The following is a 19062-nucleotide window of genomic DNA, read 5'->3' on the forward strand; positions in this document are numbered from 1 at the left end:
ATGATGTATAGTTTCTGCTTTATAACAAAGTGAATCAGCTATACATATACATATATCCCCATATCTCCTCCCTCTTACGTCTCCCTCCCATCCTCCCTATCCCACCCCTCTAGCTGGTCACAAAGCACCGAGCTGATCTTCTTGTGCTATGCGGCTGCTTCCCACTAGCTATCTGTTTTACATTTGGTAGTTTATATATGTCCATGCCACTCTCTCACTTCGTCCCAGCTTACCCTTCCCCCTTCCCAGGTCCTCATGTCCATTCTCTAGGTCTGTGTCTTTATTCCTGTCCTGCCCCTAGGTTCATCAGAGCCAGTTTTTTTTTTTTTTTTTTTATTCCATATATATGTGTTAGCATACGGTATTTGTTTTTCTCTTTCTGACTTACTTCACTCTGTATGACAGACTCTGGGTCCATCCACCTCACTACAAATAACTCAATTTCGTTTCTTTTTCTGGCTGAGTAATATTCCATTGTATATATGTGCCACATCTTCTTTATCCATTCATCTGTTGATGGACACTTAGGTTGCTTCCATGTCCTGGCTATTGTAAATAGAGCTGCAGTGAACATTGTGGTGCATGACTCTTTTTGAATTATGGTCTTCTCAGGGTATATGCCCAGTAGTGGGATTGCTGGGTCATATGGTAGTTCTATTTTTAGTTTTTTAAGGAACCTCCATACTGTTCTCCATAGTGGCTGTATCAATTTACATTCCCACCAACAGTGCAAGAGGGTTCCCTTTTCGGGGAGGGAGGATTTATCTACCAGAAAGTTGCAGGTAGAAGTTCATTTCTTTCCCATGTGTACAGATTCATATCCAGTGTCTTTTGTGGCCTTAGCAAAAGCTGCTTCATTAAAGAAAGGGTATCTGTGGTGAGCTGCACCATATTTTTAGGCTTATTCCAGTTTTTCTCTTTTTCTCTTACAGGCGCTGCATTCAGGTAGTACATAAACTACTTTGCTATCAGAAGAAGTGTAGAGTACGCCTGCATTATACCTGGCGGGAGCTCTGGTCAGGTAACTTTCTCTTTTGAATTCATCCTCCTTTCCTATATCTTTTTTTTTTTTTTTAACAAATTTACTTATTTTATTTATTTATTTGTGGCCGCATTGGGTCTTCGTCATTGCGCACGGGCTTTCTCTAGTTGCGGCGAGCGGGCTTCTCATTGCAGTGGCTTCTCTTGTTGCAGAGCACAGGCTCTAGGCACGTGGGCTTCAGTAGTTGTGGCACACGGGCTCAGTAGTTGTGGCTCATGGGCCCTAGAGCGCAGGCTCAGTAGTTGTGGTGCACGGGCTTAGTTGCTCCGAAGCATGTGGGATCTTCCCGGATCAGGGCTCAAACCCGTGTCCCCTGCATTGGCAGGTGGATTCCTAACCACTGCACCACCAGGGAAGCCCCTTCCTATATTTTTTATGAACCCCTAGGCCTGGGCACAAGCTGAATTTTTTAAAAAAACTTTTTAGTTTGTTGAGGATGCTTCTATTTTCAACTCTTCTTTTTGTCATTTCAGCCTTGTTCAAATCCAAACCTGGCCATGTCACATACCATTATTTCATACTTTCTCTCTTGTTCCTTCTCCTCCCTGTATTTTTTTGTCAGCTGGTAGAAACAATTAAGTATTTCTTGAGTTCCATTGATTCTTCCAATGAGGAGTCAGTACAAACTTGGATTCTCCCTTGGTTCCATTTGGTAGCAGCATATGGACTATAGGGAGGCTTCTGTGTGTTTCCTCAGGATGAGTAATCTCAGGAGGAATGTCTTAGGGAGAGGGGGTGGGGAGGGGGTGGAGAGATGGGGGGAATCCTGTTCTTTGTGTTACATCTGGCATTATTACTGTTTACAGACAGTGTCAATTTTACCACTCCTCCTGTGCCAGAGACAAAAACAGCGAATTAGTGTTTACTTTTGTCTTTGTATCCATTTGGTAGCTCAGTAAAGTCACTCCACCCCTGTAAGAGGGAAGTGGCTCTTCTCTAAGGGTACAATTAATGCTGGCTTGCCACCCCTTTCTTTTGTGCAACTAAATTGGAGGTTTCAGAAAAGCAGAAGAGACATGTTTCCTGAGGCATTTGCTTGCTGATAGGTCCTGTGGCTTTTGTGACCTGATGGTACAATAAAGTCTTCTCCAGATGATTATAATGGTAAATTGTTGCCCCACCCTTGGGAGAGCTTCTCTGTATTCTGAGCAGACAAGGGTGTGTTAGTGTCAGAGGCTTTATGAGAATTGGGCCAGTAACCCCACACCCTCCCCTGGAATTCATCTCACTTGTTGTGACACATGGTTTCCTCCCAACCCAATTTGGCTTTCTAAATTTAGCCCTTCATAATGGTAAGTAGAGATCTTTAATTAATGGATTAACAAGTTTTTTGCAGATACTGCCTATAGTGGTGAAGGGGGAGTAGGAGAATAACAATAAGTGGCAATAGTGGCATTTTGATATTTTAGGAGAAGAGTATGATTATGTGAGAGTTTGAAATTGAGGGAATGTCAGAAGAGCTAAAGAGAGATCAAAAGAGATTGAAATGACTAAAGTTAGTAGAATTTCTTAGGTCAGAACAGGGCTTTTTAATATTAAGGACTATTTGGTTGCCTATGGATAGTTGTATGATTATTAGGTTGTAAAAATTTAGGATTAAAGAGAAAACACAAAAATGATGCAAATCTCTGGATATTGGTATAATTGTAGGGCTTATAACAAGTACAAACGGTTTATGTCTATAACTGGGATGAAGTTATACATTGTAGTACTAAAGAGTTGGTGGTAGTAGTTATTCTGCCTGCCTTTGATCCTCTTCTGGTTTTATTTTCTATTTTATGCTATTTTCTTTTCTTTCTATGCTAGCCACCCTGTCTCTGGCCCCTGTGATCTCTCTGGCTTTTCTCCTATCCTCGTCATCTGTTGTCCTCTTCCTCATTGTCCTGTCGTTGCCTTTTCCATTGCATTCTCAAGTTCACTCTGGTCTGTCTCCCTGGGGCCCAGGGCTTCCCATTATTCTCCTACCTCCACCTTGCATTCTGTCCTTTGTGCTATTGCTGTCATACATTTTACTTTTACATATGTTATGAACCCCAAAATACATTTCTGTCATTTTTATTTAAAGAGGCAATTATCTTTTAAAGAGATAAAAAAGTGTCTTTTATATTTAGCTTTTCTGGATCTTAGCGTTCACTAACCTAGCTAGAAAACTATGAGGCAAGAGACCATTCTTTATCCTATGTTGGTCAGTTGACTTTATTTCTTTGAGTACTTTATGTCGTGTTCAGCTCTATATATAATTATTTGCTATCTTGGGACTTCCCTGGCAGTCCAGTGGTTACGACTTCGCCTTCCAACGAAGGGGGTGCGGGTTCGATACCTGGTCGGGGAGCTAAGATCCCACATGCCTCCGAGCCAAAAAACCAAAACATAAAAAAAAAACATTAAAAAAAAAAAAACAAGCAACATTGTAACAAATTCAGTAAAGACTTAAAAAAAAATTATTTGCTACCTCAAGACTGATTGATTGGCATTCTGAGGCCCTTGATACTTTGAGAGGAGGTGTATATGAGTGTCATTGATGAGACTTGGACAGCTGCTTGTTCCTAAGGCATAGGCATTTGTACTAGAGTTCTTTGCCAAGTGAGGTTAGCTCCTTTTCCTACGTAGATTGGGTGAGCCCTCCCGGAACCTGGCTCCCTGTCTTCATACATGGAGTATATACAGTGAGATGCAGAGCAGCAGGTGTTAAGGAAAGCTGCAAAATACTAGACTACGTCTGATGCATCAGAGCCTATAGTAATGTATAATATTGCAGTCAGTGAATATAAATGTGGCTGTGGTGGACCCACCCACTCCTTGGCTGGTACTGCCCCTCATATGTTGGCTTGCCCGTGTTTTCACTCTTTCTTTGCCTTCTAGACTTATGGATTTGAGGGAGGTGTGTGAAACTCATCATGGCAAATATGCTTATGTGTACAGATGCTTGCCCATACATGTGCTGCAAACGTTAGTTGAATTCTACTTATAAATAAAACTGGTAGGGCATGTGTTGTTAGGTCAGACACACGGGAGACCTAGGGTGTCTAGGAAGCAGTGGACTGGGGTGCAGATGCCTTTTGTTATTTGGAATGGGGGCATTTAGTCTCACTGCACTTTGAGTGGTGATTTTTATTCTTATACTGTTTGACTACAGTAGCTCTTTGTTATTGGGGAGGTAGCCAGAGGTCCCCCTCCAAGTTCCCATATGGAATTCTCAGGCTTGGTTTTATGGATGAGGAGGAGCCAGCTGTATTAGTTGGGGGTTTAATCCTGCCTGATATGTTGGTTTTATAGATATAATCTGTGACCTACTCCCTGCTGCCACTGTCTATTTATATGATGCCTGTCACCATGGTATCTGAGTACGTGCAGAAATATATTTAGGCTAACCTCAACTTGAATATAGAAAGGAAGAAGTCTTGCCTTTCTCATTGCCCTATTTTCAGCAGTCACTATTTTCCACCAAGTTATGGAAAGTTCAAAAGCTCTTCTCTGACCTCTAGGCTACCCAGATCTCCTATTCTGAGTAAAAGGTTAGGTCTTAAAACTCTCCTCTGATAAGATAGAAAACCGAATTTTAGGATAAGATCCTAGTGAAATAGTTCTTTACCTTGGAGAATAGAATGAAAGATATGATCTTTGCATCCAGAAAAATGTCCATTTGCACATACGTATTTTGCATATAATTTCAGAGAGTTCATGGACCTTCTTCTGAAGCCCATCCATGATCCCATGTTAAGAATCCTGTCTTAATTTTAGGTTCCATGGCCTCCCAATTCTGTTTTCACAGAACATCTTAGTACTTGGTTAAATAGTTTTTCTTTATTTACTGATTGTGCTGCATTCCTCCTGGGAACTTTAGCTTAGTATCTTCTCTCAACTTCTTGAGGCTAAAGACCTTGTTAGTCACTATGTTTTGTTTCCTACATAGGAAACAAACACACTATATGTGTTTCCTATACATTCTTACAGAACTTTGGGCTTCTATTTTAGCATATCACATTGTTTTGCTATGTTTGCATATGTCTGTACAATGATTTGCTTAAATATCTATCTTTCCTCTTAAAAAAAGTTCCTGGAGGGCAGGGCCTTTGTTTTAATCATTGTTTTATTCCTAGCACACTACTTGGCTTGTAATAGGGGCTCAGAAGACATTTGAATGAATAAATGAATGGATGCATGGGTATGTAGAATTTCCATTAATGATGAATCAGCATTCTCTTAAAGCAGCACAATGTTGTGTTTGGACCTCAAAAAAAAATTAGGATATTTGTTGTCATGTTTCTTTATTTTTTTTTTAACATCTTTATTGGAGTATAATTGCTTTACAATGTTGTGTTAGTTTCTGCTGTATAACGAAGTGAATCAGCTCTATGTATACATATATCCCCATATCTCCTCCCTCTTGTGTCTCCCTCCCAACCTCCCTATTTCGCCCCTCTAGGTGGTCACAAAGCACCGAGCTGATCTCCCTGTGCTCTGCAGCTGCTTCCCACTAGCTATCTATTTTACATTTGGTAGTGTGTATATGTCAGTGCTACTCTCTCACTTCTTCCCAGCTTACCCTTCCATCATGTTTCTTTTGAGCTGACTTCATCACCTTTTTATTTGAGTTGTTGTAAAAGGGAGCAGTGGTAATTTCTCTTTCCTTTGTCTCTTTCTTCCTTACCTACAGATACATGGATTGCTTTTAACCAAGTGAAAATGGAAACTTAGATGGTTTCTAAGCCATTAACCAAGCAATGAGCAGAATGTTTAGAGGGAAGCATGTAGTTGTTAGAGAGGGAAGTACTTGAACAGAACTTCATGGAGTCAGCTTATTTTACTTCCACTGCAGGCAGAAGGGGCATTGGGGAGGCAGCCTGCATTTAAATAGTGTAGCTTTCCACAGTCTGAAAACATGGGTTGATTTAAAGGCAGGTTTATATTGGCGTTTTATATTTGACATTTATCTATGGATCACAGTCCTTACCCTTTCCCTCTGCTGCATCCCTGGGTGATAAGTCATTATTTTTATCACCATTTGTTGGAGAATGTATAGAAGGATAAGTGACTTGCTAAGGATCATGGAACAAGACACTAAACAGAGTCATGATTAGAACTTTGAGTTTCTGACTCCTAAGCTCAGAAGCAGATCACTAGGCAACATTTGCCTCCCTGCAGAAAGAGGGGCCCCCAAAGCCCCCAAAACAATCTGTTCAGCTTCACTGTGCTAAATAGCATCCAAAGCATTCACAGCTTTGTGAAAAAGAGAGAAATTGTACATGGCCTGACCTTTCAGATACCTACTGGGAAAAATAGAAAACCCAGAGAGTGTCACAGCTTTCTGGATCCAGCTGGCGCTCTCATCACTGACAGAAGCCTATGACTTCATGGTTAGGTACACCTTGAGACTGGGAATTGAGAGCCTTTCATTGGGAGCTTGTTATACTGTAGTTGTTGTTATACAGGATTGAAAATTACCAAGAGAAAGACTGACGTGAGCTGTAGATTTCTTCGGCAGTTCTTGTATAGGTATAGCTTTGACAGATTGCCAGCCCCTCCTGATTTTGGGAGACTATCCTTTGAGTTTTTAATTGTCTGCTTCTTTTAGTTTAGTTACTTTTTTAAACTTTTTATTTTGATATAATTATAGACTCACAGGAAGTTGCAAAAATAGTACAGAGAGTTCTTGTACCCTTCACCCAGCTTCCTCCAATGGTGATATCTTATATAACTCTACAATATTGCTTCTTTTAGTTTTGAAGAGGGTATCCAGGTGGGAAAGAACATAGCAGTAAACAGCTAGAGTATATGGGAAGAGGAATTTTGGCAGCTGTTATTGCTGTTTTGTTCTTAAAATTGCTTTTTAAATTGTTCTTCCTATTTCCCCCAAATTTTCTCTGATTTAGGGGAATATGTTACAAGATGTATTCTAGGCTTGGTGTGCCTAATTAAGACTGCTCTAGCTTCCATGTGCGAAAACATGGCGGCTTCTTTCTTCTGTGGATAATCAGTTCCTCTCAAAATTAGAATGTTCTAATATAGGGTCATTGGAAGGTATTTCTCTCTTTTCATAATTTTGTTATGAAAGATTCTGTATAGCAGTGTACAAAGCCCCAGGATTGAAAAAGAATGCCAGGAAACCTTTTTTTCCTTCAAATCATCACATTTGGCTAAATCCAAAATTTATACTATTTTGAATCTTTCTCTTAGAAACTTGGCAAAAGCAAAAGATAAGAATTTCCAACAAGTTTAGCTTGTTAGAGGGAGAAAAAGATTCCCACCTAAAAGCCCCTTAAAAGAGTGAGAAATCTCTGTTCTTTTCTCTGCACATGAAGGCACTTCCTATCCAGAGAAATGTCACCTCTCATAGCCCATTAGCATCTTGTCAACTAAAAGAGGCAGAGTAAAGAGTAGTTGTACTTTTGTTGCTCTGTCTGTACTGGTTGTATAGGAAAGTATCATTTGGTTTCATAAGGTATCATCGTTCCCTGGATCTCAAGTGAGCAGGACAAGTCTGTTAGTGGTTTTCCCTCATTTTGGGAGAAAGTAAAGTTCTTGGTTCTACATCAGATGGCTCCACTGAGACATGGTCTCATTGACTATTAGATTTCTTCAAGGGTGATTTTTGACTACCTTTCAATTGGGCAATGTTGGAAAAAATAAGCAGGTGGTAGGTGGTATAGGGCCCTAGAAGAAGCCAGTAGCTTCTGAGCATGCTTAGTTAGAGGCAGCTGCACAGGAATGAGGTGTATGGGATCTTGCATTTCTGAGTCTAAGTTCCATATGGGAACTTTCACATAAAAACTCATTTTCATGGTAAAGAGGGTGGGCGGTAACTCTGGGGATTGCAGTGTCCCCAAGTAAAGGGGGAATTGGAGATAGTTGAGAATTTTATTTTCTCTTTTAGCAGATACACTTTAACAGCAAGGAAGATGGTAAGACAGAACCTAACTTCCATTTAAAGAAAGGATTTGTTCTTTTTTCCAGTTCATCTAGAGGGGTGGGGAGCCTTTAGACAGTGCAGCTTGTTGATGTACTGACTTATTATTGTGCTAAAATACACATAACATAAAACTTACCATCTTAACCATTTTTAAGTGTATGTTCAATGGTATTAAATACACTCACACTGTAATGCAGCCATCACCACCATCGTTCCCCATAAATCTTTTCATCTTGTAAAACTGAAACTTCTGTCTTTATGATTTTTACTACTCTAAGTACTCCATGTAGGTGGAATCATACAGTATTTGTCTTTTTGTGACTGGCTTATTTTACTTATAAGGTCCTCAAGGTTCAAGAAATCAGATTCTCCCCCTTCCTGCAGATTTAGCTATTTTTTTGTTATTATTATTATTTTTTGCTGCACTGCATGGCTTGCGGGATCTTAGTTCCCTGACCAGGGATTGAACCCGAGCCCTTGGCAGTGAAAGCGCAGAGTCCTAACCACTGGACCACCAGGGAATTCCCTGTTGTTTTTGTTTTCAATTGTAGACTGTCTCTGTGCTGAGGATCAGCCTGAGGTGTAAACTTAATGTTTTCTTAGGTCTCTTCTGAGCATTTTCTTGGGCATGTGCAGTCACTCTCTAATTTTCCCTGAATATGCAGTTGTTTCTGAATGTCCTAGTTTTTTTTACTTCTGAATGCCTTCTTGGTTAATGTTTATATTATCCTAGTATTTACCTTTTTTTTTTTAAATTGAAGTATAGTTGATTTACAATGTTGTGTTAGTTTCTGCTATACAGCAAAGTGATTCAGTTATACATATGTATATTTTTTTTCCATTATGGTTTATCACAGGATATTGAATATAGTTCCCTGTGCTATACAGTAGGACCTTGTTGTTTATCCATTCTATATATAATAGTTTGCATCTGCTAACCCCAAACTCCCAATCTGTCCCTCCCTTACTCCCCCCGCCCCCCACTTGGCAACCACAGATCTGTTCTCTAGGTCTGTGAGTCTGTTTCTGTTTCTTAGATAGGTTCATTTGTGTCGAATATTCTAGTTTTTAATGTCTGGCTCCTGAAAGGGGAAAAGCAAAAAATGAACGTGGGGAAAAAAGGGGCACTGGCCCCTTAAATCTGGAAGTCACTTATCAGGAGCGGGAAGGGCTTGCAACAATGAGGGGAGGTGCAACAAAAATGGCTGCCCACCTCTTTGTCTGCACCTCTGTGATCAGAAGCAGCAATCAGTGATCATAGCACAGATCCCCAGTATTTGGAAGACAGGGGCCTTTTTGCCCACCCTAGCTCCTGCAAGCTGTGTGCAAGCTGCTTCAGAAACAGGTGCACAGCTGCTTACCACAGGCCTGGGATTGGGTGATAGGTAGCTGCTAATGTACTAAGAGTTGAAATTGACCAAAATGAACCAAATTTACCATCCAGGTTTTCCTCTGGAAGTTGCAAACCTTCATCAGAGTCCAGAGTTCTAAAATAGTTACATCAGACAGATTCTGCCAGTGCAGTTATTGCCTAGGTGGGGAGAGAGATTCCTGGTGTTTCATGCTTTGCCACCTTCCCAGAATCCTCCCACTGGATATACTGACTTTTGTGCTCTGTTCACCTGGAGAGGCTCATAGCATACAACCAAAGCCATTTTATTTTCTTGTTTGATTCATTGGTCTCTGTTTCAGTGAGGTGCTTGGGTTTGCAGCCAGACAGTTGCCTGTATTCTGAGAAGCCACCTAGTGTATTTTTAAATTATTCTGCTGGTAAGTGTTGGTTTCTGAGTCCATCCTGTGCCACTTGGCTGACCGACAATGAGCCTGCTGATTGCTGGCAATGTCCCTGAGTAATTGGTGATTTTGTCCAGAGATGCTAGAATTGGCTAGAGTTTATAGTGCCTCTGGGGTTTTGGAGGCATTGACTTGTTACACTAGTGCTATTTCTAGCCTGTCCTTTGAGTTCTTCTACCTCTCTCCTAAGTAAGTGAGGAGCTAAATGTTTCTCTTCTGTCAGTCACTGTGAAATTATCCATTTCCCCTAATGATCGGGTTTTGACCTGGGATCTGTGGCATCTCATCCTAGCTCCATGCCAGGCCACAAAATAGGGCCTAGATGAGTCCTGTCTTTGCTTTCTATCTCTTTCTCTTCATAGCATGTAAAAGCTGTTCAGACAGACAGCTCTCTCTGACCTGATTCTTTGGAAACATTTATTTGTGCTCTGCTGGAGGTTCTGTGTCTCCTTCCTGTTTTTAATCTTATTTAAATGTCATTCACTTGGTTTTGTAATTAAACCTCCCCTCTGCTTCTCTGAGACAGGTGCTGAGCTACCACTTAATTGTATCTTCCTGTGGTTGGCTTGTTCCTCTCTGCACCTGGTTTACTTCAATGTCGGGGACAGGTTTTAGTTCTGGAGAAGTTCCCATATCCATTATTCATTCCACTCTCCTACACAGCAACATGGTTTGCTGCTTGCTACTTGCTACCTTTTTTTCCTCCCCTTGAATTCAAAGCAGGATAGGAAAAAGTCTGGGAAAGTCCTCATTGTGTGGGGTACATTAATGCTAGGAACAGTTCTGTGAACAAGGTTCCTTGTGGAGTGAGAGGGCCCTGTGTAAGACAGCAGGATTCTCAGGTGGGTGGTACTGAGCTCTTCTCATTTGAGAAACAGATTGGCTGCTTTTGCCTCTGGGAATTCACTTGGGACTCAGGGAACCATCAAGGTACTCATTCCTGGCGCAGCTTCCCAGAACCTGCACACTCTGCTTTATTCCACTTGAGCCTGCATACAGAAAAGTCAGAGCGTCTGTACACTGCTGCCATATTTGATGCACAAGACTCTCCAAGGAAAGAAACTAGGGCCAGAGCTAAAGTAGGAGCCTGACACTTGCCTCTAGTACAGAGTCAAAAGAGGCAGCTGGGGGCTTCCCTGGTGGCGCAGTGGTTGAGAATCTGCCTGCCAATGCAGGGGACACGGGTTCGAGCCCTGGTCTGGGAAGATCCCACATGCCGCGGAGCAACTGGGCCCGTGAGCCACAATTACTGAGCATGCGCGTCTGGAGCCTGTGCTCCGCAACAAGAGAGGCCGCGATAGTGAGAGGCCCGCGCACCGTGATGAAGAGTGGCCCCCGCTTGCCACAACTAGAGAAAGCCCTTGCACAGAAACGAAGACCCAACACAGCCATAAATAAATAAAAATAAAATAAATTAAAAAAAAAAAAAAAAAGAGGCAGCTGGGGACTTCCCTGGTGGCACAGTGTTTGAGAATCTGCCTGCCAATGCAGGGGACACGGGTTTGAGCCCAGGTCCAGGAAGATCCCACACACCACAGAGCAACTAAGCCCATGCACCACAACTATTGAGCCTGTGCTGTAGAGCCCGTGAGCCACAACTGCTGAGCCTGCGTGCCACAACTTCTGAGGCCTGTGCGCCTAGAGTCCAAGCTCTGCAACAAGAGAAGCCACTGCAATGAGAAACCCGCGCACTGCAACGAAGAGTAGCCCCTGCTCGCCACAAGTCGAGAAAGCCTGCGTGCAGCAACTAAGACCCAATAATGAAGACCCAATGCAGCCATAAATAAATTAATTAATTAGTTAATTAATTAAAAAAAAAAGAGGCAGCAGTTGCAGCCAATTTGTAGTTCCTGAAAGCAAACCCAGAAACTAAATTTTCAAAGTGCCTGGTGGAAAAGACTTTCCAATGAAGAAACAAGTGTGTATGGAGCACCCACTTCCCTACAACTTAAACTTATGAATGTGTAATGTAATACTTCAGATGTTTCACTGACACAACTTCTCTGTTTTTCACTCAGTGCAGGTTAAGAGTATTTGGAGCCAGGTCTCTGGATCCTCATTTAGTAGAAATAGAAAAGATTAGGAGGCAAACCCAGGATACCTAAGGATTTCCTAGAATATTGTTAGTATAGTTGACCCTTAAACAAGTTGAAGGTTTGGGGTGCTAACACCGCCCACTACTCCCTCCAACCCTGTCAAAAATCCACCTGTAACTTTACAGTCTGCCCTCCCTATCCACGGTCTCGCATCTGTGGATTCACCAACCACGGATCATGAAGTACCATAGTACGCATTTATTTTTAAAAATCCAAATATAAGTGGACCCATGCAGTTCAAACCCATGTTGTTCAAGGGTCAACTGTATTTCGGTACATTGTTAGCTTTGATTATAAACTGATTATTATTCTGAAGACTGCCATAGTATTGTCTTGAAGGCTGTCCAGTGTTCATTTTCAATTTGCATTCCTGCTCAAGATCCATGGCTCTCTGTTGATTGAGTATATTTGGCTCCTTTTCTTTTCCCCATCAAAAAGAAAACACCTTTGTATGTTTAGCCCTATACTCAGTATTGTGTACCATGATGTAGATTTCAGCTCATCAGTTACACTGAGGTTACAGAAAGTTGGGATGGAGTGTTTGCAGGGCTCCTGCTAGTGTCTATGGAAAGAAAAACATTGGCCTCTTGTTTGTTAATTGGTAAAACATACGTAAAATTTACCATTTTAAGTGTACAGTTCATTGGCATTAAGTACATTCATATTGCTGTGCAACCATCTCTACCTTCCATCTCCAGAATTTTTAAAATTTTCTTAAACTGAAACTGTATCCATTAAACAATAAGTCTGCATTCCCCCCTCTCCACACCCCTGGCAACCACCAATCTACTTCCTGTCTCTATGAATTTGATTTCTCTAGGCTCTGCATATAAATCAAATTATACAGTGTTTGTCCTTTTGTGACTGACATTTTTCACTTAGCATAATGTCTTCATGTTTCATCCATGTAGTAGCATGTGTTAGAATTTCCTTTTTCAGGCTGAATAATATTCGAATGTATGTATATACCACATTTTGTTTATCTATTCATGTGTCAATGGATTCTTGTATTGCTTCCACCTTTTGGCTATTGTGAATAATGCTGTTATGAATACTGATGCACAAATACTTGAGTCCTTGCTTTCAACCTCTTGTTTTTGAGAGTGTGCAGGTTAAAGTATCTTAGGTCAGTGGAGTGAAATCCTGAGATGCCTACAAGAGAGATGGACTTGAACTTACATGATTTTTCTTTTGGTCACTTGGATGTGTGAGGGGCTGGTTAAGTGCAGTTCTGACTAAAGTTATGGTTTTGGGTGGCAAGTATAGGTATTGGCCCTAGAGAGCTTGCTCCCGCACACTCTACAAATGTTTGTTTTTAAAGATTTATTATTTATTTATTTATTATTTATGGCTGTGTCAGGTCTTAGTTGTGGCACGTGGGATCTTTGTTGAGGCATGCGGGATCTTTTCATTGCGACGCGTGGGCTTTTCTCTAGTTGTGGCGTGAGGGTTTTTCCTTCTCTAGTTGTGGCACGCCAGCTCAGTAGTTGTGGCGTGCGGGCTTAGTTGCCCCCGCGGCATGTGGGATCGTAGTTCCCTGATCAGGGATCGAACCCAAGTCCCCTGCATTGTAAGGTGGATTCCTTACCACTGGACCACCAGGGAAGTCCCAACAAACGTTTTTTTTAATTGAAGTTTAGGAGGAACCAGTACAGTTTCATAGACCTCAGCAGGGGGAGTTCATGGACCTTTTTCTTGGTATGTTGCCCTTAATGTAATTTAACTTCAACTAGTATGTGGCTTTGGGTGACTTATTTAATCTTTCTGAATTTCAGTTTGGGTATCTGTTAATTGGGACCACTAATACCTACTTCATTGGATAATTAATAGGATTCAGTGAGAGTGATGTACTTTAAGTGCTTTACATGATGCCTAGCATCTAGCAGACACCTAATAAATGTTACCTCCCTTGCCATTTATGACTTTTGTGTTTCTCCCTTTGAAAAGAGATGAGAATACAGTTTGGGGGAGGTGATTTCTGTAGTTAAGTGTCTCTTTTTAAGGTATCAGGTGGAGCACAGTAGAAAAGAGGAAGGTTTGAGATACAGTTGTCTCTCCATATCTGCATCCACAGATTCAACCAACCATGGATCAAAAATATTTGAAAAAAAAATTCCAGAAAGTTCCAAAAAGCAAAACTTGAATTTGCTGCATGCTGGCAACTATTTACATAGCATTTACATTATATTAGGTATTATAAGTAGTCTATAGAGATGATTTAAATTATACAGGAAGATGTGTGTAGGTTACACTGCAAATACTACATCATTTTATATAAAGGACTTGAGCATCTATGGAGTTTGGTATCTGTGGGGGGTCCTGGAAACAATCTCCACACCCCATCCCCCCATCCCCGCTGTGGATACCGAGGGGCCACTGTACTTTGTGTGAGCTTCTGACACAGTTATTGACTTGTAGTTGTTGTCATTCAGCAGAAAGATGTGATGCATTTCTCTATATGATATATCTATCTGGCATTGGTGTTTTGGGACAACCTACTCCTGGGGCTGTGAAGGATGGGGGCCAATGAGAATTGTCTGTTAAGGCCTGGAAGGTCTCAACCACCAAGCTTGTCCTCATCCGAAAAGATTCTGCAGTAAGCTGTGCCATTCTGTTTTTTTTTTTTTTTTTTTTTTTTTAATTTATTTTTGGCTGCGTTGGGTCTTTGTTGCTGCGTGTGGGCTTTCTCTAGTTGTGGCGAACAGGGACTACTCTTTGTTGCGGTGCGTAGGCTGCTCTTTGTGGTGGCTTCTCTTGTTGCTAAGCATGGGCTCTAGGCGCGTGGGCTTCAGTAGTTGTGGCGCGCGGACTCAGTAGTTGTGGCTCGAGGGCTCTAGAGTGCAGGCTCAGTAGTTGTGGCGCACGGGCTTAGTTGCTCCGCAGCATGTGGGATCTTCCTGGACCAGGGCTTGAATCCGTGTCCCCTGCATTGACCACCAGGGTAGTCCCTGTGCCATTCTGTTTTGTGGATGAGTAGCCATTGCTCACCTAATGGGCAAAACTGTTTACACAGTAATGGGTTTCTATAACATAGGCCCTTTTTCTTTGGAAATCTCTCAGACTAAGGATCATGTCTTTGGTGAGTTAGAGCTTGTGTTAGTCTCTTCTCCCCTGCTTCCTTTTAAAACTATAATTAAAAAATTAGAAACATGGTAAACCAAAGGGTTAAATTAAAAAGAAAAAAAAAGTATATCCTGTCCCTCTTATCTTCACAATGACTACAGCATGTATTGTACTTGATACCAAACTCTTATAGACATATGACTAATTAACAATACTATGTTTATACAACCAACCCCTTATCTTTTGTAGTTATCTTAACTCTTCCCTCTATGTACTGTTACTTCTGTGACAGTTTGGTTGGTTATGTGCCCAGATGGCACCAAGCGGACAAGTGGATCAAGGGCAGTTTTCTAAAAATGTGTGTGTGTGGAGAGTGGTGAGCCAGGAGTCAGCCAACATGAGCTCTGTGCTACTTGTGTGTTGGCACCGAGATCCTGAGTACCAGATCTCTGCCGTCCTTGAACCTGCCCCTGGCCCAAGGCTATTCTCTGGCCTGCAGTTAAACCCTGTTCATAGCACTATACCATAATAGCTTATGAATAAGCCTGGCTATTAATTGTTTATACTCATGGGTTTTTTTTTGTTTCAGTTCTGATTTTGCATAAAGAAAGGAGATCTTGGCTCCATTTGAAGTCCAGATCTGATCATATTCCATGTTCAGTACATAATTTTGAAGGAGGCAACCCTGAGTGAGGGAAATGGGAACAGTTTTAGTTGACATTTATTATTATTATTTTTTAAAGATACTAGAGAGGAAGCAGAAACAGAAAGGGAGATAGAGGTGTGTGAAAGGTGAGATTTAAAGGAGAGAGATAAGAGCCGATGTAGAGGGCCTGCTGAGGCAGTTTGTAGTGAGAAAAGCTACTGGGTGTTTTTTAGTGTTGAGAATGAGTAGAAGAAAGGTAATAATGAGGTGTTAAACATCTTTACTCTAATAAGTAGTTGAAGACCAAGAAAAGGAGGGGATCAAATACATGAAAATAACCTTGGAGCAGCCAGTAGGTGGAGAAAGTTACAAACCAGAGTCTAGAGAAGTGTTGGTAACAGTATAGTCAGCAAGTCTAAGCACACCATTTTTATGTAAGCTTCCTTCCCTTTAACATTTGACTGCATCTAGCACCTTTATTTGTTTAATCTTATCTTAATGGTATGGTAGAAAGAACACTGACCAGGAGACCAGGTTCTAGTCCCTGCTTAGGCACTAACTAGTTGGGGTGGTGGTGGGGGGTTGTTTTCGAATCCAAAAAATGAGGGAGTTGGATTAAATGACCTCCAAGGTCTTTTCTAGCTCTAAAAGTCTAAAATCAGCTATGTCAAAGCCTCACAGACTTTGAACTCCCATCACGTCAGGTCAGAGGATAGAAGACAACGTGTGTGTAGTGATGTGTATAGGACACTGAACAGTTGATAGAATGAGTGCAAAGTCAGATGTTGAAGGAAAAAAGCATTATTTTATGAGATATTTGGGACATTCCCTCTTGAAGAGGAATCGTGGTCCCTGATGTCAGAGGCTTGTGGGAGCCAATTTTAAGGTTGCTTTGTTCATTTTAGCTGCCTATTAAATTCCCTCTAGAGAATGATAACTTCCAGGTAAGAAAACCCTGGCTTTTTTCAGAGGGTAGGGGGTCTGACCTGAATTGTCAGGGGCAGAATGCAGGTTGCCCCTGACACTGACTCTCAGAGTGTTGAAGTTCTGGACTCTCCTTCTCAATACTGTTTGGCTTTGCTGACGTCTGTGGCAGTTAGGACACAGGCCACCTCTTGTCCTGTGCCAGAATTGCTCTCTTCCTCCCCTCATATTTATCACTTTGTTATCCCTGACTCTGAATCCCAGAGATCAAGACTAGCTGTAGTCCAGCAGAGGAGAAATAAATCATTGCTCTCACTTCCTTTTCTCCAGGTTTTCTACCCCTTAATTACTGCATAACCACTGCTGAGGCTGCATCTTTGTGCTGTGTGTGCCTGGGACAAAAGCCCTCCTTGATTGGATATGTGCAAAAGCAGCTTTGTCTCTATCTAGCCATTATGTTGTGCAGAGTGCCACGTGTGTTACCCATCCTTTTCTCTTGTCTCCTGTGAGTTTAAGGAGTCTTATTGTCAGGTGATTTATCCATTAATAGGGCTTTTCTAAGCTCTGGGGTTAGGGGTGGACTGGGCAGCCCCTACTCATTAAGGAGAGCGGTTTGGGCTGGGTTAGTGGTTGTTTTTTTTGCCCCCCCCCCCCCCCCGCTGCCGTGCTGCGCGGCTTGCAGGATCTTAGTTCCCTGTCCAGAGAGTGAACCCAGGCCATGGCAGTGAAAGCGCTGAGTCCTAACCACTGGACCACCAGGGAATTCCCATGGGTTAGTCATTTTTATGTGGATTTTAGCTAGTCCCCTTCATTTTCTGAGCTCCTAGTAGGAGCTAAGCAGGTTGTGTGATCCAGAATGGGCTCCCATGGAGCTTTTTTTGGGTCCAGTCCAGTAGATCACTTGTTAACAGACAACATCAAAAGGGCCAGCTGCCTATCATTTGCCTTTCCATTATGAAACCTCAGAGAACTTGAGTCAGGGTGAAGAGTTCATAAATGAGGATGCCTATCTCCTTCATCCCTAGCAAGGCTTCTTTTTTTCTTTTTTTTGGTATTTGAAGGGAAGGTCCAGGCTTTAGAAACAGAATGTAGACAAGCTCTTGTACTTTTGCCTGCTGTTTCTTTACTGTACCTGTGCTTTTAGAGGATTGAGAGTGAGGGGTGTTGTGTGGCAGGCAGCAAGTGTCTGGAGAGACTTACTTCTACTCATCATTCCCTGCTGTTTCAAATCAAAGCTCACATCTCTTTTCTAAGAGTAGTAAACTTCACACAAAGCTCAGACAGCATGGGAGAAAGGACTTCTTCGCTGGCAAAGAAGCAGATATGGTCTTAGAAAAGGAGAGGTCAAGCCTTTTTGTGTCTGTGGAAGTAGGAAGGGTTGAGGGGGAGAAGACAAAAGGAACATCAAATACTTGCAGCTGCTGAACCCCTTCTTTATAGTTCCCCATCAAACGGGGGAAATAGGTACAGGGGCGGTAGTCATGATGGGCAGAGAAGCAGAATTTATTTTATAGTCTTAGGTGAGAGAGTATAAGGCAACTGATAAATTATTTTATGCTTAATATTTATTTGCAAAACTGTCTTTAAAGCTGCACTGTTGGGGGCTTCCCTGGTGGCGCAGTGGTTGAGAGTCTGCCTGCCAATGCAGGGGACACGGGTTCAAGCCCTGATCCGGGAGGATCCCACATGCCGCGGAGCAACTAGGCCCGTGAGCCACAACTACTGAGCCTGCGTGTCTGGAGCCTGTGCTCCGCAACAAGAGAGGCCGCAATAGTGAGAGGCCCACGCACCGCGATGAAGAGTGGCCCCCGCTTGCCACAACTGGAGAAAGCCCTCACACAGAAACGAAGACCCAACACAGCCAAAAATAAATAAATAAAGTAAAGAATTATTAAAAAAAAAAAAAAAAAGAAATAGGAAAAAATACTTTAAAAAAAAAAAAAGCTGCACTGTTAACCTAGGGACTTGGCAGGCAGTCACATAACTGAGATTGCTTGGGTTTTAGCACTCTCTCCCCTCATTAAAGATTACAAGGCAAAAAGGGGACCTTTTCAGTAAATGTTGTCACAGTCAAGAGAGGACAGAGCAAGCTGCACTTTTGTTTAAATATTTAGTACAGTGAAGGGCTTTCTTTTTCTTCATGAGCTCCTTTCTTTTTTTTTTTTTTATTCCTAGGTATTTTATTCTTTTTGTTGCAATGGTAAACGGGAGTGTTTCCTTAATTTCTCTTTCAGATTTTTCATCATTAGTGTATAGGAATGCAAGAGATTTCTGTGCATTAATTTTGTATCCTGCAACTTTACCAAATTCATTGATTAGCTCTAGTAGTTTTCTGGTGGCCTCTTTAGGATTCTCTATGTATAGTATCATGTCATCTGCAAACAGTGACAGTTTTACTTCTTCTTTTCCAATTTGTATTCCTTTTATTTCTTTTTCTTCTCTGATTGCCATGGCTAGGTCTTCCAAAAACTATGTTGAATAACAGTGGTGAGAGTGGGCACCCTTGTCTTGTTCCTGATCTTAGAGGAAATATTTTCAGTTTTTCACCATTGAGAATGATGTTTGCTACGGATTTGTCATATATGGC

General features: G+C 41.7%; 1 protein-coding gene across 8 annotated transcripts in view; it reads left to right on the plus strand.

Moving 5' to 3' along the window:
• Positions 1–19062, plus strand: part of ARMH3 (armadillo like helical domain containing 3) — a 181605-nt gene that overhangs the window by 59549 nt on the left and 102994 nt on the right. For all 8 annotated transcript variants that reach the window (XM_059900248.1, XM_059900245.1, XM_059900252.1 and 5 more), the window contains one exon: positions 933–1021. In XM_059900248.1, the coding sequence (XP_059756231.1) occupies positions 933–1021 (89 nt within the window). The remainder of the gene's footprint in view (positions 1–932; positions 1022–19062) is intronic.

The sequence above is a fragment of the Balaenoptera ricei genome, chromosome 16 (assembly GCF_028023285.1).
Source record: "Balaenoptera ricei isolate mBalRic1 chromosome 16, mBalRic1.hap2, whole genome shotgun sequence".
NCBI classification, from domain to species: Eukaryota; Metazoa; Chordata; class Mammalia; order Artiodactyla; family Balaenopteridae; genus Balaenoptera; species Balaenoptera ricei.